The sequence below is a fragment of the Bombus affinis genome, chromosome 5 (genome assembly GCF_024516045.1).
Source record: "Bombus affinis isolate iyBomAffi1 chromosome 5, iyBomAffi1.2, whole genome shotgun sequence".
Classification (NCBI taxonomy): Eukaryota; Metazoa; Arthropoda; class Insecta; order Hymenoptera; family Apidae; genus Bombus; species Bombus affinis.
Window position 1 is genome coordinate 16,121,947 of NC_066348.1, and position 26,113 is coordinate 16,148,059.

The window sequence follows — 26,113 nt, forward strand, 5'->3', positions numbered from 1 at the left end:
AAGGAAACTTGAAAAGAGCGAGTAAATCTCGTTTCGTGTAACGTTATACCTCGATCGTTCGGTGTACCGTTTCATGGTTTTAAATATTTTTGATTCCTTGTTATGAAACCCACGTATACACCATTTTTGAAACGTATACTCTAAGAAGATAATAGACGAAATTGTATTTCTAAGTTGCTAATTAAAACGGGTTGTTCTCTCTATTAAGACTCGAGAAATACAGGAAAGATGATATATTTTTATTCGAGCAGTGGATAATAAATTTTCAAGCGGAACAAAAAATTTATTAATTCGTTTATCAAGAAGTTCAAGGGTAGAACAGTTAACGCGTTAGTTCACTTGATTTGGAGGCTTAATGAGCCCGTTGACACTTTGATGCAGGGTGTCCCGCGTGTCGCCAGGGAATTGCCAGTTCAATAATTCAGAGGCTGGCCGTAATGGAACTTGTCCGCGGGACTCGATCTATCATAGGAAATTGCACGGAGCCCTTTTACCGCCGCTCATAAGAAACATACATATTAGAAGAATAACAGCGGCCTAGCTCGTAACCTCGTGTGTCTGTCGTTCCGTTCCGAGAATTGATTAGAGCCCGGAAATAAATCGTGCGTGCGTGCGTGTAGGTGCATTCGTCGGCATATATCTATCCACGTTCGAAAGAGAACCGGGACATTTCCTCTAAAAACAAAAGAGAGAAAAGAAATAAAAAAAGAGAAAGAAACTTGTCAAAAAGGGAAGATATGATCGGATTATGTAGAACGAGAGAGGAGATAGTAGCGCAACGTTGGATACGAGAGAAGAATTTCAAAGTTTATCGAATTCCCCACTCAATAGAGGTGCTCGCTAGGTGGCCGCTGTTAATTAGCCGTCGATTCATTTAACGGGTTGAGTGACGCGACACGATTATTTCAAGTTTAACGAGCAGTCGATTAATATATTAATGACGATCAGAGGGACTTTGAGTTTTGTTGATGGTCACGAGATGAAGATGACACGCGGTGTGATTAATTGGTGCATTCGCTTCGAAAGCAGAACCGGTTCGAAATAATCGCCGATTCCGTTTGTGCGAATTTTTCCGGAAGCTCTAAGCTCGTCCCATCTGTTCGAAACGAGAGAACTCGTAGCTCCGACAGCGAACCGGCCTCTCGTCGTCCGTCGGCACCGAGAAACCCTCGACGTCAAAAGCAAAGCTCAGAGGCAATCATGAGCTTTCGAATGCAAAACAGCAGCTTTCGCCTAGCAGCACTCGGCACTTTTACATTTAAATGTAAACTCGCTGAGTGCGCGCCGCAGAGCCACCCTCGCCATATCCTCCCCCATCAAGCAACGGACCCCTTCTCGACCCCCTTCACCACCTCCCGCCCTCCTTCTCTGCACATCGTGCACCCCTATCCGCGTACCGTTTCCATCCGCCTGCTCCACCACCTCCTCTTCCTCCTCTTCCTCCTCCTCCTCCTCCTCCTCCTCCTCCTCCTCTCTTTCGAGGACGTAGGCGATATGGCGGAGGCGCCTGGATTTAATATTTTACACCTCAAATGTTGGGCGCGCGCGCGCCAGCCAGCAATGCAAAACAGCTCGTCGAGTATCCCTCGAGCTGCTGGCCTCTTCCCTCCGTCGCCGTCCATAACGATTCCCTCCCCTTTCGGCTTAGATTGGATTTAAAACGCGCTAATTTGTCGAGCACGACGCGACCCACGCTTTGCACAACCGCCCCGCTCGCGTGTCTTCGACCGTCCGTGTGACCATACTCCTTCTGTAGTCGGAACTGCGTACAGTCGCGCGCCTCTTTGCCACAGAGGTATGTGTAGAGGTGTGTGGGCACGGTGGGCCACATCTAAATTTAAAATCTGCTTTGCATAATGCCCGACCTCGTCGTTGCTCGTCGACCCCGGGACCGCCTAATTGCGGCCTCGTTCGAGCCCCGTGTCCCTTCGACACCTACAGCAGCCATTCTCGAAAAACCGGCTCCTTCCGCCCACCACCCCTCGCTCGCTTCCGCCACTTTGAATCGCACGACCAGATAACCAGACACCGTTCCCTTCGTTCTGTCCCTCGTTATCGATCTACCCTTTGTACGAAGATCGATCTTTGATTTTCGAGTAACCTACAATACGACGTTATCTCTTCTCTTCACGAGAAAAGAAATTTATGTTCCTCTAAGATTGAATGAATCTCGGTGGAAAGTTTCCACCGAGTTGACTTCGTCATTATCATACAACTCAGATATTTCAAAGCAATATCCGAGATCTATCGATTCATAGATAGATGAGTCCAACCACGAAGATACGTAGTAGCGAGGCCATATCTTTCGGCCAGTTGCCGATAATTACCAATTATCAATTACGTGGCGCGGTAACGAGGTAGCGTTCGATTGCTTCACGTAGCCGAATACACGCGCGGGAACGTGGAAACCTCGTTGAGAACGTCGGAAGTCGATCGAAGGAACTCGTTTCCACCCGTTCTTTCTTCCAAGGATAATGGCTCTAGTAATCTAGCTTAACCTGGCGATACGGTACGAAATGAAATATCGCGTATCTGGACTGTAATGGCCGCTTGTACTTGAAAGAAAATCAGGTTTCTTCGTTAAATAACACCTGCATGACAAAGAGCCTGCTTACAATTACGGTTTGCAAATGAAATTCGTATATGACACGAGGATCAACGTATACACACGAGGTCGACGAGTATTCCGTACACGTGCCTACAGATTTCCATCCCTCGCCCACTAATACAGTCATCGTGACGTATTGTCCAGGAAACTTTGTCACAGTGGTCACGGGGTAGATCGTTCTGTATCGTGTTTAATGTAGTATTAAACGCAGCTATTGTGCCCTACCGTCCATCGTGTTCACAAATTTATTTCCTCGCTTCCCGCTGTCCATCCGCCTCTCCTTAGAAAAGAAAAAAAGCACGGACACGTGCCACCCCCGTTACGACGCAAAGAAATTCGAAAGTAATGTGATTTCTCCCGTTTGTGTCCGTTTCTCGAGCAGGAACGGTCATCGGTCTGCGTTTCAGTAGCCTTGCATTTTCCACTAGCGAGGGAAGAAGAGAAAAAGAATCGTACCAAGTAAGAGACAGGCGATAGGTATCCTCTTATTCACATGCTAAGACGTTTCGCCGATATTTGCGTACGATTCTTGGCAAAATAAGTTTTTGGTCATGATGCGCGTGATTTCCCATCCCCCATTTTTTCTCCCTTCTTCGTCTTATTCACACTGGCTGAAATTTGTAAGTTTGACGCACAACGGAGCATCCAAAAGAGTTATTTAATTTTTAAGACTGTAGGATGTTGGTCGAAATACCATACTTTCATAGAAACGATGTATCCGATATTAAGCCGCAAAGAAATATCGAGGAGCAAACGGGTAAAGCGTGTTCGCAAGAGTACCTACATGCCTCTTACTGTCGTTACTGGCAGTTTCCTGCGATAACCCCAGCATTATACTCGTGGCCCCTGAATAACAGGGGAAGAGAATTCACAATGGGCCACAATGACTGAGCCAACATTACGAATTAGGCTCGGTTACGCGTTTATTGCTGATTCCGGTCCAGGGCAGCGGCGTCGCAGCGTGTTTTCGAAACCGTGCGAGCAAACAGATGAGCTATGAGATACACGGTCGCGAAAGGACGCCACTGCGGAGATGCGAAGTATTAGCATTGGTTAGCTTTATGGGGCGTTCAGTTCCGCCGTTCTATCATCGTCTCTTTCGCGCCCGTGGTGTTCGTCTTTTCGCTCTCTCTTTCCAACTCACGTTCGGGAGAGAACGAACGCGGCAGATCAATAAAATCTGTCTGTCTGGAAAAGTAATGCCAAATCGACTGTCCGTTTTTGGCGACGAACAAATAAATGTCACAAAAGGAGTGGAACGGCTACGCGTACCGACCATTCCGTCGAACCAGACGCTTTAAGGTTCGATTTTCTCCTAGTTCGAGACGATCGAATCTATTTGCCAAAACACCGAAAGGAATCGACTTTAGAACATAGTTTGATACCGTAAATGGTCTTTATGGAATATTGATCAGGATAAGGGTTCTCGTAGGAGATCGAAGAACCTGAAAAATTTGTTTTTTCACGGTTCGGTGACTAGCAAGACCGGAAAGCACGACAAGAGAACCGAAACTGGGACGCAATAATTATTAATCAATTTCGTATTAATTGTTTTCTGGGCGTCGAGCTTAAGTGGGATGTTGTGTTCTGGCTTCTGGCAAGCTCTGCCCCGTAACCAGCTAAAGTGTCATACAAGAAGATTAATTACGTCGCACCACCCTTTATATACACCATGCGTGTGATTACCCTTCTCCTTAATCCTTGGATACTCGTAAAAGTATTCCAAGTTGCGCGCAGATATTAAAGAAGTGTAGTAAACAGCACGTCATTCCGTGAAAAGGTATTTTCTTTGGGAATGACATTCGACGAAAGTTTGCCTTTCGCAAATACTTAAAGAACAAGTTCTTCTGGAAATAATAACAGCTATTGTTTTACGTGTTAGCTTACAAGTACCCGTTTATTTCAGACTTATTTCAGTATTAAGTATCATACAAATTTACAAGAAATATTTTAAAGAAGTAACAGCCGCAAATACGATCTTCAATTGATTTAATCTCAGATCAAGACCTCTTCGTTTTTTCGAATAAGCACGACTCTTTCGTGGTACATATCTACTCTTCGTTGAGTTTTTTTTTCGTGATTGCACCCTGGTTGGTGGAAAAAAAGGGGTACGCGAAAATAAAAGAGACTCGAGGGAATAAGATTTCGCCGGTACTTCGTTCTCGATCCACGAAAGAGCCAAGTTAGTTTTATTTTACAATCCATCGGCTTCCACGACACGGAGGGGTGAGTTTCGCCGTCTACTGGTAGGTAGGTACTTCAGTCGAAAGACGAGAAAGAGAGAAAAAGAAAGAGGAAGAGAGAGAAAGAGAGAGAGAGAGAGAGACAGAGAGGAACGTGGAATGGTGGTTGGAATCCTTCTGGATGGTTGGACGAGTGTCGAGGAGGGTGTATAAGTTGCGAGGGGGCGGACCGGCTGTCAACTAGTGTTTTAAAAGTTTGCGACAGTCTACAAATTGGCTCGCTCAGTTCTTTTTAAAAGCACCACCAACCAACCACGTCGCGTACCCCACTGTGTCTGTCCTTCATGTTCGCAGCCGTATCGTTCAACGGAAAGCTTACGAAAGTTTTTGTTAGCGTCAATTTATACGTCGAAGATATATCTTGTTATCGATAATCACGTAAATTGACGACGTCTCCGAGCTTAACCTAACTCTCGTGTAAGGAACACGAAATTGAGAAACATTTGCGCGGTGAAAGGATATTCTAGAATATTGTAAAAGTTGCGCTCGTTGGTGCGTTACTATTCGGCGAACGCAAATGATCGCCTAGGAACGTGGTGAAACGCCCGAAATAAATCGTGAGAAGGGTCTTTTTCTATCAGCTATTGTACGCTCGATCATTATTCTCGAGAGTTTCGAGAAAAGTTCCAACCATTTTTGGACAAATCGACTTCCATCTAGGAGACGCCGGTCCTCGTATGGGGAATATGCTTGCGCGCGATTCAAATCCCGGAAGTTTAAAAGTATTTCGACGTAAAACGTGGCCATTTCTCAAATTTTCTATGCAGCTACGCTCCGCCGTGGGCGCATTTGATACACTCTATTAGTCGCATCCCCGAACTGATTTATCGAGTTACCCGCATTATTATACATTTTCCCAGTTACGGGACCGAGATTCATCGTATTCTGGTAGTTTGCCTGCTCTCCGCACATTCCATTAGTTGCGAGTGATCAATGGTTATTACGCGGACTTAAGATTCGAATCTTTTCTAGAAATGGAAATGTTTTGAAAGAAAAAAAAAAAAAAAAAAAAGAGAGAGGGGAGAAAGAAACATAAAAATGATATCTATACGCGTCTCTCTATAGAACGAATTATGTACGTGTATCGCAAAAAATGATAAAACTTGAAAGCAGTCATTGATTTTTATGCTAAGAAGCTAAGATTAGCAGTTGAAACCATGAATAAATATACGAATGTTAAATGAACTTGCAACGCATAAGCAATTAATTACTGTACGTTTTACCTGGTCTTTTTCTTGTTGAAAAATGCAACATAGGGACAAAGTCCAAAGAGTCCACAAGTTTGTGTGTATTAGCTATTTGGATAATATCGGAGATAATCTCGGTGAATCGAACATCAAAAAATTCTGCGAGAGGAACGATGGTGATTTTAATCCGCCGCCATTGTTCGATTGCATCGTCGATGTGGTCGAAGTTAGTGGTAAATCTGTATGGTTCCGTTGTTCCTCGATCCATTCTTTCCGAGCATTATACACAATCATCCATATGCACGCAGAAAATACTAAATCAGAAAAACGTAAACTTTGTCAATCATTCATACGGAAGAAAGAAATCGATCGACAAGTACAGTCTAATAAGACATACTCTCTATCGGTGAGTTATATAACTTTAACATACTCACCTAGGTAGATACTGCACAGTGGAATGTACCATATTGATTTATCGTAAACATCATATTGCTGTTCGTGCGTCAGATGAATAGACAACGCCACGGACTGATCTATTATGCTAATCACTTGCAAATAAATCCAAGGCACGGCGCACTTAGGTTTCCTCTGTGAACGTACGCCGAAGTTAGCAAGATCGTTAGCGAGTTTAAGCAAGGTTGCTACGTGCCAAAAATACGTTCTTCAAATAAAGAAGTCTACGATCGATTCACTTTCAATACACGACTACAACGTCCGTTCTCTTTGGTCATTTACGCATTGTATTTCGAACTTATCGAGAGACATTAACCAGCTAAATATATACTTACGGAAATTGATCCCAAGGCGAGATACGCACTGGCCAGTAAAAACGATATTATGTATACGAGGAAGAAAATCACGGTTGTTTGTGCTAGGAGTTTCGAGTTCTACATTAGTGCCATGATATTTTTCGAATAAATCTATGCGTTCGTCATTGTACCCACCTTTATACCTTATTTGCAAGTTTTTTAAAATTTGCAACCAATTAAAACCAAGTATACCCCAACTTTCAATGGAATTAAAGAATTCTTCGTCCGATATTTTCGAAAAATATCTGCTCATCAACAGGTTTATCATAAGTATTGACAGCGACTAGAAAAATACATAATAAATAGATAATATAGCAGGAAAAAGATATAGAAATAGAATATGTAACGTAGTAACGATAATATTCGTCATCGATAAAAACAAGTTTGAACAGTAATTTAACAATATTTTCCGTTACCGTACCAAGTGTTCAAAACCGGTTTAACTGACGGATTGTCTGTCACTTACCATGGTGTAGGTGCTGATGATCCTTGTGATCAACGCTAGTCCGATACAGTGCATGTTCTTGTCGAATTGTTAACGTCTTGATACGATGAACTACGAATGCGAAATGTTCGAACAAGCAGGAATGATCACTGTTTTCGTTACTACGTCAAACGACACTTGACTGATCCTTCGTAAAAAATGTAAACACAAATGTCCACAAGTAAATACGCGCTTAAATTTTAAAACTACGAAATACAATTCTTATAGTAATTCGATCTATCTACTAATTCCTCTGATTATTTCTTCATAAATCTACGCTCGAATCATTATTATTAATAGTAATCGATAATACTTCTAATCGATAATAATTAATTTCGCAATAAGAAGAAGATATTGCATTGGTGTATATATTTGATAATTTTTACGTGATATAGCGATCATTATAGAAAAATGTTATTATTTGGTTTTCACTCAAAAACGTATATCTACAAAACCTACATGTGTTGACAATAATATTAGCTTCTCAATAAATAATGTTTATTATGTTTCTAACGTAGATTTAATCACAGATCGAAAGAACACTGCAGTTTCGACAGTAGCCTCGAAGCCAGCCGCGCGCAACGATCTGCGCATGCTCAGTGTCTGAACTAGTCAAACGTAAATGTGTGCCTGACATGTGCTTTTAGGTTAGTTCCACGTTTTTAAATACATATTGTGTTTGTTATTCAATAATTATAGACGTGCGCGTTGTTATTTTTGAAAGTGTACATTAAAAAATAACAGTTCCAAATGACTATACAAGACATGGATATTTCTTTGAATATTTGTGCAAAACCTGTTGATAAAAAGGTAAGTGAAAGGTTAAAAATGTTGTTAAATTGTCATTTTCATGGAGAATTGTAATTTTTCAATAGAAAATAGGGACAGAAGATGATTCTATCCTTAGTTTAATGAGGCAGACAAAAAATAAGGTAGCTAAAAGTAAAGTTCCAAACAATAACGAGTCAAAAAATGTCTCCGTTAGAGAAAATAGTACTACTAAAAAAAGAATTAAACAAAAGTCTTTAGGAACAATTGTTGCACTAAAATTAAAGGGAACTAATACACCTAATAAAAATCAGTCTTCTGTTGTACAAAATAAATTAAAGACTAAATCACAAGTAAATATTAAACAGAAGCAATCGCAACATGAAATATCTAAAGAGCCTACAAAAGAATATAAAAATGATATAGAAACAAGTGACTCTTTGACCAACAAAGCGAATGAAGCTTCTGATGTCCCTGTTATTTCATTCACTAAAGTTACCAAAGAAAATTTTGGTAAAACTTTGTTAGCAAGAAAGAGAAACATTACAGATACGAATACTAAGAAGACATTGTCTAGCATATTTTCAAAACGACCAGAATCTGAAGTTAAAGAAACTAGTTTGTTCGATTCTTCAAAGAAAAGGGAACCAGATGAAAATGATATATCAAAAAAGAAAGCTAAAGAGGAATTTAAAGAAGAATCCAAAAAACCTTCTGATTCACCAGAAAAGATAAATCTTGGCAAGAAAAAAAAGAAAAAACAGCTAGAAAAGTCGAAAACTGATAACAATAGCAATGTAGGAGATAATAAAAATATAAATTTCTCTCATAAACCTGTTGGAAAGATATCTTCCTTATTTGGGCATAACCCAGACATACCAAACATTGGACAAAGATTAGTAAAACCGATAAATGAGCCTATATTTACAGGGACAACCTTTACCGATCTTAAAATTCATCCTTTCATGGTTAGTATTGTAGAAATGGCATATCTGATATAATAATATATTTTAATAATTATGAAACATTTTATCAGATATCTAACTTGGAGCAAAATATGCATATCACTAAAATGACTATAGTGCAGCAGAAAGCAATTCCCCAGATATTTTCAGGGAAAGATATTCTAGTTAGATCACAAACTGGTTCTGGGAAGACATTGGCATATGCTTTGCCTATAGTTGAGTGTTTACATAAAATTAGACCAAAATTAAGTAGAAATAGTGGTTTAAAAGCTCTTATAGTTGTACCAACTAGGGAATTAGCACTACAAACTTACGAGTGCTTTCTGAAATTAATAAAAGTAAGTGCTGCGTTATTAATTATTTATCGATCACTTGAGTACATTTCCATTCATTTTCTAACGTGTTTAGCCATTTACGTGGATCGTACCAGGATATCTAGCAGGTGGTGAAAAAAGAAAAGCAGAAAAAGCTAGACTGAGAAAGGGATGCAATATTTTAGTCGGTACACCGGGTAGATTATTAGATCATATAAAACGCACGACGGCTTTAAAATTGAGCGATGTTAAATACTTTGTGTTAGACGAGGCTGATAGAATGTTTGACATGGGGTACGAGAAAGATATATCAGGGTATGTTCTTTATCTGTAGCAAAAAATATATAAAAATAAAAATAGAAGTAAAATAAAAAAAAACTGATGTTAATATTTTTATAATACAATACCATTTCAGTATAGTGAGTGCTTTGAAGGTGTCACTCCCAAGTCAAAACACAGGATACGATGCCATGAAAATGTTGCGTCAAAATATAAAGAAAGTTTTTACCGATGAAGATCTTGAGCACTTGGAAAATAGTGGTGATTTAGAAGAATCTCGAAACGATAAGCAAAAGGATAACTTATCGGTTGAATCGAACAAGGACATAGATGTAGAATCTGAGGACGATGATATTGTAGACAATACTAAACGAAAACAAGTGTATCATTCTAGCAGTGACGATGATTCCGATCAATGCGAGCCTTACGTTAAATCGAAAAAATCAGATAGGCAGAAAGCTTGTTCAGACTTTGTGGAAAAGAAGGAGTTTGATACCCTGAAAGATAAGACGCAACTCAAAGAAGATGATAATCATAATGGGGACGAGTCGAGAAGGCAGACAATTTTACTTTCCGCGACATTGACACAGGCGGTAGAAAAATTGGCAGGCCTTGCTATGGATCATCCTGTTTTCATCGATGCTGCTAAAGAAAATTTGGAAACAACCGGTGGTGATGCAAACGAGCTTAACGAAGATTTAGTAGTTCCACAAAGCGTGAATCAAAGTTATATCGTCACACCTCCAAAACTGAGAATGGTGACTTTAAGTGCTTATATCGCGGGAAAGTGTCAGGTAGACTTTCTATATGAAACTACAATACTATTTTTTCGTACTTAAAACTTCATAAGCTTGCTTGTACTATTAATAGAGTCACGGTCAACATAAAATACTGATATTTATGGCCACGCAAGATATGGTTGATTATCACACGGAGATCTTATCGTCTGTACTAACTAAACCCATCGACGAAGATGACGATGATTCTGATCCTTTGGTCGACGTGGAATTCTTCAAATTACACGGTAGCATGACTCAAAAGGAACGAACTGAAGTATTCAAAACTTTCAGACAGGCGAAAAGTGGAGTTCTACTATGCACGGTAAGTAACGTTTTATGCATCTAATAGTTAGGCTTGGAAATTTTCAATGGTTTCGTGAAAGCTTACCCATTACCTAAAGTAAAATAAAGTGAGGAGATTATTTTATGAAAACAGCGAAACTCCTCTGTGAGAACAAAAATTATTATAAAACAGTGGCAAATGAGAGAAACGGAGAAGGAAAGAGTAGAAGAAAAGCTAGAGACACCAACGGCACTCCCCCAGCGGTAAATTACCCCGTGGCTTATTCTTTCAGAGCAGAATTTAATATCTCTGGACCCACGCTGTGCCCGGAGGTTAAAAATTATGCGCGCACATGAGGCCTTCGTAACGAGTATAATTATGATTGTTTGTCCGTTATCCGCTAGCCCTTTCTTTAATTGTTTTCTACATTTAAATAGCGAATGCTCGCATTAATAATGCTTATCCTGATAGAGAGATTTCATCGGGAAAGCCGTCAGTGCTGATACCGATACTCACGAAAAATTCTAATTCTGGAATGCGAGCATTGGCCTGAAAGGCGTTTCCTACGTGTTATTTCGAAGAATAACGCGATGCAACGGTTTACGACCGATAGACAACTTTCTTTCCTTTACTAATTACCATCGTATTACACGAATCAAATTAATCGTGTATCGATTTAGTGAATCAACTTTCTGTTATATCGTGACTCCATGACAACTGCTTTATCATTTTAATTAGTGGTGAAAGTGATCGATCCTGACGTCCGATAAATATCGTTAAAAATGCAGTAGTAATAATTAAATTCATTATCGTTCGCTTTGCAATTTTCTTCCTCGTCGGTTAACATGAATTTAAAGCGCCAGTTGAACGAAGAAAAAGGAAGAGACCATCAAAGTCCAGCGGAATGCACGAATTTTAAAATTCATGATCCACGACACGCAACAGTGTTACACATTACTCACAGCAAAGATTAATTTCTTTTAATCAGGCGATTGCATCGTTGATTCAACACGTGTTTCACGGTAACTCGTTACAGCTTGTCATTATTCTTTCTACCTTCTTCATTAGTCTCTATATAAACCGATTAATTGCTATTAAGATTATCGAATAAATAAAGCAGAGAACGGACATCACGAGATGTTTGTGCCGGTGTTTTCCACTTCGTTAAAATTTTGGCGCTTTACTTTCGAAAGGTACAAACGTTGATCCCAGAGTGCCTGAACAACGATGGCAGCCGCCCACATTTTACAGCGTCACTTGAACGAAGATTCTATGGCAGCATTATTAATTTCCACGTTGAAAACTCACGAGAGCCCCCGCGGATGGAATGTTCCGCGGCTCTCAGCGGTGGTGAATCCGGATCCACGAGGTGATCTATGGTCCGAGTGAGATGTTTTGAGCGGACGATCCGTTCTCGATCCTCCGAGCCACGATCGCGGCCTCTCTCCTAAACGATCGTTTGTCTTAATCGCTGCCATCGATCGCTCCTCGTCCCTGTTTTCGTTACATTATATCGCACCGGTGGCAGCTGCGGTGCTTGTTTCATCTAAAGATACGTGGGCGTCCTCGGCCGATTTCACTTTATCAGACTATCTTTCGGTCGAGTTCTAATCGGACTTGTTTATACCCGCCGATCAATTACAACGATTTTGAAATATTCCTTCTCAGGAAAATAGTCGATCATTTGGTATAATATATTTGTATAGAATAAGTTTATCGTGGAAAAATAATACCATAATCAGCGTGAAGAAACGGACGAAACAAAATCGCGCCGATAAAACACGGTTCGCCGTCAGGATCGGTATTTTATTTCGATAGGGCTAACTTCTTTCTCGTTTTCCTTCACCCCGGCGCCTGGACCGTTGCGTCGTAGGTTGGCGTCGAATTAATTCGATAAAAAGATATAAAAAGAAAGAAGACAGACACATCCGTATCGTGCCGCGAAAGAATTTTCGGGGCTACGACGCCCCCCACTGGTGGTCCGGGATTAGTCTCCAGGGTCGTCAAGCAGAAACTCGATGTGCTCCGTTCGGTAAATCATTGGTTAACCGAACGCAAGGAAATCAGGGCCGTGCTCAAACGTTCGCTGTTGGGGTTTCACAGCGGGCGCTCGCTGCCAGCCGCGCGCATTCACCTTCGTACAAAACGAGAAATCGGCACGGTTTGTAAGACATTTGTACCGGCAGATCGCACGCTCTCTCGGTCCTTGCTCTCGCCTCTTGGATTATCATCGAAGAACAAGATGTTCGAATCATCGGCCACAGCAGAACTTTTCTCTCTTCAAGTTTTCCATAAGTATACTTTTAATTTCAAATGTACACGTTCGATTCTCCTTATTTAGGATGTTGCAGCTCGAGGATTGGATCTGCCAAAGGTGGACTGTGTGATTCAATACACAGGACCGACGTCTGCCAGAGATTACGTGCATCGAATTGGTAGAACCGCGCGAGCTGGTTCTTCCGGTTCGGCGACTATCTTTTTAACCCCGCCAGAAATTGAATTTGTCCGAATGCTCGAGTCTAGGCGTATCAGAATCAGGCAAGAGATCATGGACGATATTTTAAACAACCTATTGACGCCCCTGTCGAAACATTCTTCCGTTCACAACGCAGCGATCGGGCTTCAGAATGAGTTTGAAACCATGGTGTTGGAAGATACGAAATTACGGGAAAGAGCGTGCAAAGGTAAGCCTGCTTTAAATACGCTAACGTAGATGGGTGATAGATGTATGCACGGAGGTAAGAGCTCGATAGAAAGTCGAGTCGACTTTACGGTTTTACGCTTAATCCGATTTTAACCTCTGCCATGATGAGACACAAAGTACTCATGAAATTTAGCGAAGGATGAGGAAGCACGCACTTCGATTCAGTTGCATCGGAACGAAAGCGAGCTGACTTTGGGGGACAGTAAGCCAATTCCAGCGGGCACCCTACTCGCATATAAAGCAACCCTTACACGACCGCGTTGCAGAGCCTTTGCTCCGTCTCGGTTTTCGTCGGCCACTTGGATATTTACATACTCTCTGGATGATGGGAGCGATGATCTTGTTTGCTGTGTCATGGTTCCCCTATTAGAGTCGTTAAGCCGAAAAATTTATTTGCTGCGATAATAAATCCATTAGAACGCGACGATTCGAGTTTCATTCGGAGGGAATATTTATCCTTATGCTCGAATATTACGAGCCTGCTATAAAGTACGATTTGCGATGCCAGAGAGACACAGTCGATAGTGTCAGTAGTGTTCTCGCCGTTCCAGGGTGATCGATTCTAAAACGAAAAATAAAGGCCATAAATCTTTCTAAGAGGTTTTTGAATTTCGTAGTTGTATCACGTCAAGCGTGGCTTTACACGAAGGTTAGCCACGGTTTTTGAGCGCTTAGCCGCCTCCAGATTTGAGTGACGGTACACAGTTAACCACTTGACCGTTCCTCTACGTGCCTCGGGTGATTGATAGATTAATTGTCGTTGATAATTCGACGCTGCGCTTTCCACGAGGTCGTGTCGTTACAAAGAAACAGAGAAAGACCGTGAAAGCAAGAGATGAACACAAATTTGATTTAGTTGTACGTACCTTGAAATCGGAAACCTTTCAGACGATACCGTAATTCTTTTTTTTTTTTTGCAACACCTCGAAAAATCATAACGATGACGAAGCAATATCTAAAAAAGAAAAAAAAGTATCAAACACTTCGTAACGACATCTTTCGTTCTTTTCTAAGTCCAAAATTTAATTCGCGAGCAATGTAGTATCCTGGCAGAGCGCATAGAAGTGGAAATCTTGCTAATTCGTAACATTATCGCCCCAATAGAGCCGAACAGCCCTCAATAGTGAATACAACTCCATAGAACAACCCCCTGGCCTTCGACCACTACCACCAATCAAAGAGATTCATCCACTCCAGCTTGTGTATATGTGTCGTCCTTTATACCAGTCCTTAGCTATAGCCTTTTCAGTGTAACTTTGGTAAATGCTTCTGATACTTTTCCATCTTTATTAAATTCTATGAAAAGTTTATACCTTCATCTGCTCATTTACGTTTCCTCACGTTTGTGTTATAGACTTATTACCGATGAAATGATATATCGTAAATATTTTTTTTAACGAAAAACGTAATTTAACTTTCCGAAATAAAGGAATTACTAATGTTTATCTTCGATATATTTTTTACAAAATTCTTTCTACTAAGAGGAAGTGGATAAATGGTACACAACAAGTTAGATCGAATCTAGTGTAGACCACTTGCACGCCTTTCGCATGGGGGTGGCCGACACAATCCAACCACTGAATGTGGCTTCCGCCAAAACCACTTACGCTTTGTGGCGAGAGACTCTTAACAATGCGATACAGGATACAAATACAATAAGACGCAGTTACATCACTTAGGAACAATGCCACCCCACCCGGCCCACTCTTGCAGCCCCTACTCGCGTTCTCTCTGCCTTCTCGGCTAGATACCACCCCCGCGGGTGATTTATGTGCTAAATGGAGAAAAACATTTCTCCCTTTTCAACGTCGACACCGGGCCACCAGAGAAAGATCTTTGCAAGTTTCTTATGTACGGAAGCGTCGAGTCGGGATAGAAGGCAGACGGAAATCAAGCCGGAAAATGTCAAGACATAAGGTCTACGAGGTGAATTATCGGAATTAAAGACGCTTAAGTTTTCCTGATAGAAATAGTCGTCCAAGTTCTTTTTACTAGACCTTACGTTTTAATTTTTACATACGATATCGATTCGACAAACAAATTTGATACGCGCTCGGAAATACATCGAAAAGAAACAACAAATTCGCAGATATTCTTTGACATCGATAATCGTAGCTTTCAACTCGGATGAATTTGAGCGAAGGGGAGAAGCTGAAGCATGCCGATCCGTCAAAAGAGCGGACAGAGAAGCACTTCACGGTAGATTTTTCGCACGGAGTGACAGTAACAGTGGCACATGTCAAGTTCTCTCAGGATCGGTGAACCCCCGAGTTTCTCACCCGCTCGCGGAAGCTGGAGAAGTTAAGAGGGAATAAGGGGGATGACTATTAGCCACAGCACTTGACTCGACCCCCGTTAATGCCTCTTAATAGCACACCGCGGGCCACACACCCCATAGAATCGCGTGCGCTGCCTGCCCCCCGTGGAACTTAATGGAAGCTCGATTAATAAGGGCGCGCTACGCGCAGTCAATGATTAACATCCGAGTTACAGCGCACGTGGCCTCATTTACACGTGGACGAAATCCACGCTATTCTTAAAGCTGTTCGCGACGGTTCTCGAGATTTTATTCGCGCTGCTCGTCGAACGTTATTAGAGCTTGTAACGTTGCACGATTAGCTGCGATCAAACGCGCGAGTAATCTCGAATCTCGTTGGTTTTCAGCGTACACCTCGTGGATACGTTTCTACTCTAGCTACCCACGCGACATGCGGGAGATCTTCGATCGACGAACCGTCCATTTGGGTCACTATGCAAAGAGTTTTGCTCTAAGGGAAACTCCGCAGCGAATCGGTGGAATAGGGAAAAAGCTGCACGAGAAAGACAGCTCGAAGCAACAGCATAACAACAGGCTCACGAACGAGAAGTAAGTATTCGATTTTATTCCGCGATGTCTCTATCCTTACGTCACCTTATTCGATACGATACGATAATCCGAACGGATTCTTATTCGATTTCAAAGAGGAACAGGAGAGACAGACTGCCGGGTGACCGGTTGGTCGATGTTTGAGGTAGACAATCACGGAGACGAGCGAGCTCGCAGTATTAATGACGGATTCATGCGTGGCTTAGCGTGTTAACTGCGATGCACCCCTCTCTCCATCTCTCCCTCTCTTTCCCTCTCACGACAATAACTAACAAACGCAACCACGTGTGTTAACAGATAGTACACGCAAACGTAGCGGGAGGACAGCTCGTGGTTCCTAGAGAGGTTAGATACGTCAAAACTGTCGCTTTGTGTCATTCGTCATGTACGACGAACGGGCGGACATGGTGTACGGTGGCTGGCAACCATAAGCCATACGGCTCTCGTCGTGCTCATCCTCGTTGTTCCCTATCTCTCTCGGTTTCCCTTCGTTTCTCTCTATCTGACGTCGGTTGGCTCTCGTTCTCTCTAACCGCGTCTCCGTCTATCTCTCCGGGTATGCATTTCACATGGCATTCGGCTGGCTTCTGCCCTTCTCCAGGCTTCTCCCGTTCTCTCTCTCTCTCTCTCTCTCTCTGACTATATCTCTCCATTGTTCATAATTATACAATACGGCTATTAAACAGACTGATGCGACCGCTACTTCCGGCCCTGGCTGCGCCATTTACGGAAACCACGGGACGAGCACGAGCCTCCCTTCACTCTCTGCTTCTCTTGTCCCCGTCTCTAATCTTCCCCCTCTTTATGGAAAACTCTCACCCGCAACGTCACTCTGATTTTCTGGCCATCGCTCGTTATTTCTTCGACATCCCGTATTTTTTCCGGTCCGAGGAGGTCGCGTTTCGTCGATCACGATTATCGGCAGATAAGACGGCGCGTGTACCGTAACGCTAAATTACTCTTTCGTTGTACGATACGACGACCATTTCTAATAAATCTGGCCTTTCCACTCTCGTTTATGTCTCTTATATTTGGCTACTTCGTCTTACAATTCTAATCGTAGAACTTACACGGTAACCGCCTGTCCATATCGCTCCAAAAGGGTATTTATCTATCGAGATGTATATCGACGTTTCGATAGTGACACGCACCATGCCGCTTTCTTTAGGGCAGACATTAAGCACTAACTTGTTTAATGCGATTTGAATGGGCGTGCTTTCGATGCACACAACGGGTAACCGACGGGTGCCCTCCACCCGTAGAGAGAGAACAAGTTGGTTTTAATGGGTGAAAGGCGGGCACCGAGCTGACGCTCCAATGGATCGAGAGACCCATGGTGTACGCCTCTGTGGGTGCGATTACGCCTGTTGTTGTGTGCGTTTCTATATATATTTACCGACTCACGCCAGTGTATACGTGTCACCATGTGCGCCCGTGAACACGTCTAAACACCATCTTTTCCACGATGGATCATAGGATACACGAGAAGGAAACGTTTTAGGAAACGTTGGTGTCCATCGGTCGAGGGTTTCGATCCTCTTAGAGAAGCGAACCGAAGGGAACGGTTGTTTTTGACGAAGCTGCAGATTTTTGCCGACACATCGTCGTATCGCGTGCTTCCGTAGAAAAGAACGATTCCGTTTTCTTTCTGATTTCGATGGTTCTTTTGTGGCGCAGCATTAGCCGCCGCCAAAGATTAGGCGAATAAAACGGATCGACCGGGAAAAACTTAGTGACGAACGTGAAATTCGGTACGGCAGTTGGCCGAAATTCTGTGGCACGCCAGCGGACCAGGGGGTGTATTGCCGGTTTTTAATGCGAGTCCGCTTTTTTGTCGATTTTCGATTACCTCGCTCTGTCCTCGCCACATGTCGTTTACGTCGAATTACCGAAAATTGCGGGTTAGCCCTAATGCGACGATTAAGGAGCGTCTCTGCGTTTTCAGGCTCGACGGGGAGCCGGCAAAGAAGCAGAAGCGTCAAGGTGACGAACCGAAGATGGGGTTGCTGAAGAGAGTCAGAATGCTTAACACCTCCGAGTACGACAGCGGCCTCGAGCCCGTGAAGAAGCCAAAGAAATCCTGAGCTTCGCATTATCACCTCGACTACTATCGAACAAAATACGATTTCGTTATCGTGATTCCCACCTCTCATGTAAATACACTGTGCCTTCCTTTAAGCGAACGGTTAACCGGAAAATCAGGTTACTCGCATTTTCCTCGTTTTAACCAAGCTGCTGCTTACTTACTCCGTTATACCATGCGATGTACATATCCGTAGGTACACGGTTGGATAGATCGATTGTTCTGTATATAGAAATATAATCTCGTTCGATATCTCTATGATATAAAGATACCAAATGTTCGAATATTACGGAAGGAATAAACTCGGCTTACGAAGCTTGCGCGTTACGTTCCTCGTCTACCTCTCTTCCCAAATGAAGTAATTAAATAATTTCAACGAAATTCCTCTCGCTCCTTGCACAGTTCGTCGTATCGTATACTCGCAGAGCATAGTAAACAGTGCACTAAATTGCGCTACGCCGAGTGTGCGCGGATGTGGTGTTTTTTGGTCGTAAATATGCGAGGACGAGGCGTAAGTATGTCGGTATGCAGACGAACGCAGAATAAAAGGGGGAGACAGAACCGAAAGAGGAAGGGGAGGAATAAGGGCGGAGGGATATGATTAATACGGCAGCATTATTTTCAGATTTTTTGCAGCGCGATCCGCGAGCGCAAATTGCTTGCAAATAAAGGCGGCGTCGACTATCGCCGCTGGTAGGACAACGAAGAAGCGGAGGGGAACAACGTTGAAGAAGAGAAGGGGTGGAGGCCGAGAGCTCAGCCGGGCTTAATTTAATTTAATTATGCCTTCTTTCTTCGCTACCAACGCGCTGGAAGATAGATGGCGTGCTCGGAATCGCCTGAATTGCCTCTCCTGCCGGCATCGGCGTTCGGAATTACGATTTTCTCTGATAGATTTCGACTTTCCATTAATCGGTCAACCTTGCCGATTAATCGTTGCGATGGCGACATTCGCGAATTTTTCATTCGAAAGTTCGATTCAGCGTTCGGTATTGCATTCGCGATTCTACTCGGCAGTCGATTTCCAAGTGGTGGCTGCGTCACGAAATAGAAATTTATTCGGTCTTCGCGTGCAAAGTTCGTTGGTCGATTTACCCGCGACGAGGAATAATCACCGAACAGCGATTTTTATTCCGCGTGACCGCATATTTTCGAAAAATCAACCAGATGGTCGTGAGCCGAACCATCGTGTCGTTCGGCTCGTTCCTTCGAACTTCGAGCAGATTCATTTGCCTTAACGATTGTCCGCGTGCCGAATAAAGTGTTTTTCATCGTCGAAAGAACAGTAAGCGTCGCATGACACGGTGAAATTTAATTAAACGTAATGTCCCTCGCTCTCGTCCCGATGCCTTTTCGAAACCCACCCAAGTAGCAATCTGTGAGCGGGCACATTAGACGAGACGGGGCAAAGAGTGCGATATTTATTCGTAATGTGCATCGCAATTCGTCGTGGCTTAGCATCAGTCATAGTCATCGCGAGCGTGCACACGCTCATAATGAACCGTACGATTAGGATATCCCGTTTGTTCATTCGTCGAATGGGTTTCGTGGACGAAGAAGTAATCGTAGATTGCTTCGAACGAATAAAAAGGAAAGCCGAAGAAAGGGTGTAATTCTCATTACCGGAGGATATGCGCAGCTTGAGTCCGATTAATATGACAGAAAAGGGAGGAGGGAAGGAGATGGAAAAAAAGAGGGGGAAAAAAAACGATAAAGAAAAGAGCCGACTGCACGGGGACGAACCGCGTATCCACCCTCGTGTTTCGTTTTTACGTAGAAAAATGCGTGTCCGCGACTAATGCGCCACTGAAAAAACGTAAGCAGATATAAAAGGAACCGATTATTCCGGGCGATTACCGATTTCCGGCCAGTTAACGATTTTTTCGAATCGTTTACACCGCAGACCGTGTTCGTTATTACCAGTCGTTACATCTGGTATTTCGTTGGCTGCTTTTGAATTACGCCAACATCGAAATCAACGCGCACCGTTCTGCAACAGATTGCAAAATACGATTTACGAAAGAATTCATTTAAAAGGCATCGAAGTTCGATTTTAATTGGATACTTTCAATCGTTTCGTTATTTCGAGAATACGCGACACGTGTCGCACGATTCTACTATCGAATTATCGCAGCTGTTCCACGGGAAATATCACGTGTGTCTCACGCGAGCCTATCGTTCACGTGACAAAACTATTTGACGATGAAAAGTATGTTTTGTGATTTCACGCTCGGAATTAAGGATAATATATCGAGGAGATGATCGCCGATGTTCGGACACGGGTTCGACGATCCCTCTCCGCTAGTGTACCATATTTTTCGTAATAAGTACGTTGTTATCGCGTGCATCGGAAGATATCGAGACGTTTCATCGACGGTCCGAAAGGCAAAGAAAGAAAGAAAGAAAAAGCTGGCGCGATCGTTCGTGTATCGGGCGAACCATGTTAATAATTCAACCGTGTACGTAGATATGTAATTGTTGCTCTAATTATTCCGATAACGGTGCAATTAAGTTTCACGAATAACGCGATTTATGTCAGCGACGCGGTGCACTCTCTTGCCTCGACACAATGAAGAGAGAATTCTTTCGTGACGGCAGGAAGACGAGAGAATTATTTCCTCAAGAGCGGCAAGTGAAATCCGTTCGAAAATGCGTCGGAATCAAGGCGATTAGCATTTTGCAGGCTGCTCATATCCCATGGAAACGTTTTATTGGCCTGTCGTGTGAAGGAGCCATTGCCTCGGCCAGGCGGCGGTAGCAATAGTTGCACGTTACCTGCAATAGCTCTACTCTTCCCTCGTTATTTCCTCGTCTATACGATATGGATACATTGCACTGCACTCGCTGTGTATACTCGAATCCTTGGGTTAAACTAAACTGCGATCCGGTTACTCAACGTTCCTTCTATACACTCTCTACGTCTCTATTCGACACTTTAGATTATCTTCTCTGATGCGTTACGGAGATTCTACGCGTTGCGTTAATAAACAGAATTCTAATAGAGAAATAAGTTTTTCGTCGTCTTTGGTCGATTAGATTGGAAGGGGAAAAAACGGAAAACGCATAACGGCGAAAAATCGTGTAAGCGAAAAGTTGCGAAAAATGTATTACGATGTTGCATTGTACCGTTTCGAACATCGTTATGTTCAATTCATGGTAGATTTGCCGGTCGATAGGATTTCTCGTGCATTACCGCATTAGTGCACTTCATCGCGATAAGTAACAAGCTGTAAACTGCTTTCCCCGATGTGATGCAGGACTGCGCGATTTTGTTGCCTCGGTACAAACGATAATAGCGCCCGTATACACCGGTTACTTAACGTTCATTATAATTAACACGCTCGATGCCTTAACTTTCCCAGGAGGAAAGCGAGAATAATGTGCGTTTGTAATCGCCGACGCGTACGCATTTAAGTTTATCATTTCCTCGAGTCGCTAATGACCAAGGAATTTACAAAATTTAACGTACCTTGTAAGTAATTTTAATAGATCTCGACTCCTTTAACCCCTGCCACGTACCGTGGATTCCGTTAGCTTTTAATTAATATAATTACAGCATCGGGCAACGCGTCATATTTCTACAGACTTAATGCAAACGCTATTCGCGCGATTCTTTAGGAGGTGTTTTGCACACGTTAAAGTACAAATCGGAAAAGGCAAAGATTGGAAAAAGTAGCGGCGTTCGCCAATTAGAAATATTTGGACGAAAAGTGAGTCATGCAGGCGGAGTTTAATGAACGATCGCGCACAGCGGAAGCGTGGAACTCGGTGAAAGCAACGCAATCCCATTTCGCGAATTCCGGGTGTCTTTGAAGCGACGATCCGCCGCGATATTCGCGCTCCGTGTTCCACAACAATTAACCGATGGCAATTAAGACATCTAAATTAATTCGTTATAAACAAGCCAGATATTCCATAGCGAGCGAAGCCACGTAATTGCCCGGATTCTCACAAGCCGCGCAGAAGAGAGAGAATCCTCGGTGCACACCTACAGCTGCATCAACGCGCGGCGTGTTATACATAATGTATATGCATGTACACCTGCAATTTACCAACACGAGCATCGTCGCCCGGTAATAGCAACAATTACTTTATTTTACCATCTTCCCGGTTCTCAAACGAGCGCGCGAGCTTCACCTAGGCAATTTCATTTCCTCGCATTTTAAATATCCGCCTGTATAGAAGAAACCCGTCGTCAAGGCGACTTTCTTTTCTCGCCGCGGAATCGGCCGACTGTTTAGACGCGAATTAAAAAGCCTTCTGCGCATTTAGCTCGCCTACCGGCTGACGGTGCGCGCTAAAACGAGACTCGAACGTTCGGGAAACAATGCGCTGATTAGACGCGATCTTCGGTATTTATGTCTGCCGTTGTAGCCTCCACACGTAACGATGGCCTTAATTTGATGATCAAGATCTGAGAAAATTATAAGTTACCGTTTCCTGGAACAGCTTCCCGTTGCCGTGTAATACACCAAATTGAAATTGTAATTTAGTCGTATGAACGCTTACTTACGCTTTGAGTACAACGATGCTTATTCTTTTCGTCCGCTTATGACGAGTCCCTTTCCAGCCCATCGATAACCATCGCTAATTATATGCATCAATTAAAAGAAGAAAATAAAACCGTCCTGTAGAGAGTTTAAGCTAGATAGGAAAGTCAACGAAAGATAGAACATGCCGTGCACGAATGTACGAACAGGAACCCCGGTTGGCGTTTCATCGTCGCGAATACACGGTCCGAGTGGTTTTATGTAATAATTTCATTATTGCACGAATCTCGATAGCTTCCTGATGCCGTGTTGTTATGTTACACGATAATTGTCGTTTTTCACGTCCGTTTCCTCGTTTCGAATTATTCTAGTTACGATCCGAATATAATAATAATAATAATAATGCCCGAAGCGTACGGCATACGCTTTGAAAACTAGGCGTTCGATAATGTCACAATAAAACGCGACGTCGCGCATCACCGCGACAACAATTCGCTCTTTCCTTTTATACCTCGTCGTTTACGCTAGTTTTTTCCTTTTTTTTTCCCCAACGTTTCACACGGTTTGAGCGCCGACGAAATCGTTAGAAACTCACTGTCGCAAACATACGTTTTGCGAAATTTTATGTAACAGTTTCGTCGTCTCGCGACTCCTGCCAGTTTCCTGACGGGATAACGCTGCAACGCACGGTAATTGTCATTTTTCACGTCCGTTTCCTCGTTTTAAACCATCCTGCCTATTCGCTGAGCGACATTTTAACGTTAACGAGTATGTAGTAGTTTAACGACACTCCTGGGACTTAATTGGCTACCGGTGGATTCATCATGCCGCTCAGCTACGCCTGTTCCTTTTGTTTCACGGACGCATCAATGTTGCGCTTAACTTTGCAATCCCTTCTCACCGGTGATTAATGTCCTGCAAACGATGCACGCTGATGAACAATGACAAATCACTATCGCCGAACTGGTCGGTAATTTAAAAATTCGAATTTAAATAACGAAAATATCTCTCCTTCCCTACAACGAACTAACGAAAGACAAAACGAAAGAATGGAAAGACGACAGCTACGAAGACTAGTAGAGGATTGTATTTGCAAGAGAACATCGTTGCCGACAAATTGCAAGGAGTATCGACAGTGTGACGTTTAGCGAATCGATGATGTTGCTGGTCGACGCCTCGCGGTAAAAACGGCGGTTTGAAAAAAGAAGGAAAAAGGAAACGACGGGAAGAGGAAGGGGTGGGGAGGGATACTCGAAAATTATTCCGATATGAAACTCATCGCGCGGCGTATCGCGTCAAAGGAGCCAATTTAAAACAGCCCTTTCCAAGATTATCAGCGCGTCGTTGCGGTGGGATTAATATATAAAAAAGACGAGTACAACGAAGTCGGGGAAGGGTGAGCCGAGAAGAGAGATAAAGAGAGAAAAAGAAAGAGTAAGAGGAGGGGCAGAAGCGTGCGGGATTGGTAAACTTCCCGGTAATTTGTTCGTCAGTCGCTTTGAACCTCTTTTAAACAACTACTGTGTTCTCTTCCACGTTTTTTCGCTATCTTCCCCCACCCTTCGCGTTGCTCGTTTGAAAGAGGAAATTATTGCAGACTCGACGAACGAACGAACGAAGGAAAAAGAAAGGCGGAGAAAGGGGCAGGGAAACGGTGGAGGAAAAACTTCGTGATTAAAGGTGCTTCGGCTTGTTAAATTATTCGGTAAGAAAGTGCTTGGGATGGCATTAAAGATTCTATCGTGAGAAGTTTCGGATGGTATTTCCCTCGCAATTATCGATGAGTCTAATGAATTTGTTCCTACTTCCCTCTTACTTCATCCTACGCCACTTTTCTGCAAATCTCAAATGCATTAAACATTTCAGTGTCACTCGTGAACGGTGAGCATTTCCATTTCTTAAGTAATTACAGAGAATAACGTGGATTTCAAGAATGAGAAAATTACAGCAAGGGATTGTTGCCTTGTATCCTTAATTGCCCCACTTTTAAACGTACATCCTGGATCTTGGTATTAACGACACGCGAGCTTCCTCCGAGTAGTAACGAATATCCTTCGCAGCCGCAATAAAACGTTAATTTGGAGTATCGACATCATGAAAGCAACTGGGCGAACACGATAAACAGATTACAAGATACTTGCCGACCGCAGTGCCTTCGGGCCGGGTTTTACGTTTCTACGTATTTACGTATTTGTAATGCACTTAAATACATTCTGATGCAAATTTGAACAGTTTCTTCAGATCGAAATTATTAAAACAGAAACTTATCTGTATTTCAAATTCTTTCAAACATACGTTTCTTCGTGTTTAATTATATGTGTATCGTTATTTCTACATCTATTAACTGCTATCATACCATATTAAAGGCGATTTCAGAGGCATTATGAAACATAGTTATAAAAGATAAGATCGTTATAACTTACCGCGTAATCTCGGTTACGGATCTCGGCGTGCGTAAAATGGCGTTGAATTTTCCGCTTCCTACGTTTGTCGTTAGAAGGTATTTTTATTCCTCCTCAGTCCTTACGTGACTTCTCATTGCTTCTTTTCAAACGAGACACGCAAACACACACATGTCGACAGATGGTCAATTGAACGTTCTACAGTGTCGTTGGCAATTCCATCAAACGCTCTTGTAACTCTCGATCGGATAGAATGATAAAACTTTTCGAGGTTTCCTACTTCGTTATTGCTATTTATATTGTTTTTAATTACTCGTGATTACTCTGATAAAAAAGGTTAGATAGATTATTTCATTCATTGACAAATAATTATTGTCGAACCAAGTGGGAATGACATTTCATCGATATAATTTCCTGCTGCGTCCAAGTTAATTCGAGGAACAGTGCAACACGGTTCGTTGTACCTTCGAGGCACGAGCAATAAAAAGTGAAACGACCACGATTGGACACACCTGTAACTGCATGGCCATTATGCGATGTTGTCGTGTCGATTTCGAAATTCGATCGCCTCGGATCACCTAAGGTTTCTCGACCGTTACTCGTTGTCACCGACTCTGCCAGATTATATTTGGATTTGCATACGATCGACGCGAGTCACGAGCTGCCGCGTTACAATCGCACTAACACATATTCCCGTTTCCGTATCGCATCATACGGAACAATTCAACGCGTTAATTACGGAGGCACAAACGAGATATACGAGAATCTCAGGTAGAAACGTGTCACGCCGCGAAAACACTTGATTAATTAATCGGGTACGATGCGAACATTGCGCGGCGAATTGAACGT

At 42.8% G+C, this 26,113-nt stretch overlaps 3 protein-coding genes across 3 annotated transcripts in view; 1 reads left to right on the forward strand and 2 right to left on the reverse strand.

Moving 5' to 3' along the window:
• The window catches only part of LOC126915978 (integrator complex subunit 10), an 18,832-nt gene extending 12,608 nt beyond the window's left edge, over nt 1-6,224 (reverse strand). The window contains exon 1 of the mRNA XM_050721285.1: nt 6,075-6,224. The gene's annotated coding sequence lies outside the window, so the exon portion shown is untranslated. The remainder of the gene's footprint in view (nt 1-6,074) is intronic.
• Nucleotides 6,075-26,113, reverse strand: LOC126916022 (uncharacterized). Its single transcript, XM_050721372.1, has 6 exons — nt 25,286-26,113; nt 7,314-7,479; nt 6,983-7,130; nt 6,827-6,909; nt 6,473-6,626; nt 6,075-6,352 (listed from the first exon to the last, which is right to left on the reverse strand). Exons 2-6 carry the CDS (start codon nt 7,365-7,367, stop codon nt 6,147-6,149), a joined length of 645 nt encoding a protein of 214 aa, XP_050577329.1. The 5' UTR covers nt 7,368-7,479; nt 25,286-26,113; the 3' UTR covers nt 6,075-6,146.
• Nucleotides 7,478-18,687, forward strand: LOC126915966 (probable ATP-dependent RNA helicase CG8611). The gene is made up of 9 exons (XM_050721253.1): nt 7,478-8,141; nt 8,207-9,067; nt 9,136-9,402; nt 9,473-9,693; nt 9,794-10,451; nt 10,528-10,758; nt 13,061-13,403; nt 16,088-16,289; nt 18,235-18,687. Exons 1-9 carry the CDS (start codon nt 8,082-8,084, stop codon nt 18,371-18,373), a joined length of 2,982 nt encoding a protein of 993 aa, XP_050577210.1. The 5' UTR covers nt 7,478-8,081; the 3' UTR covers nt 18,374-18,687.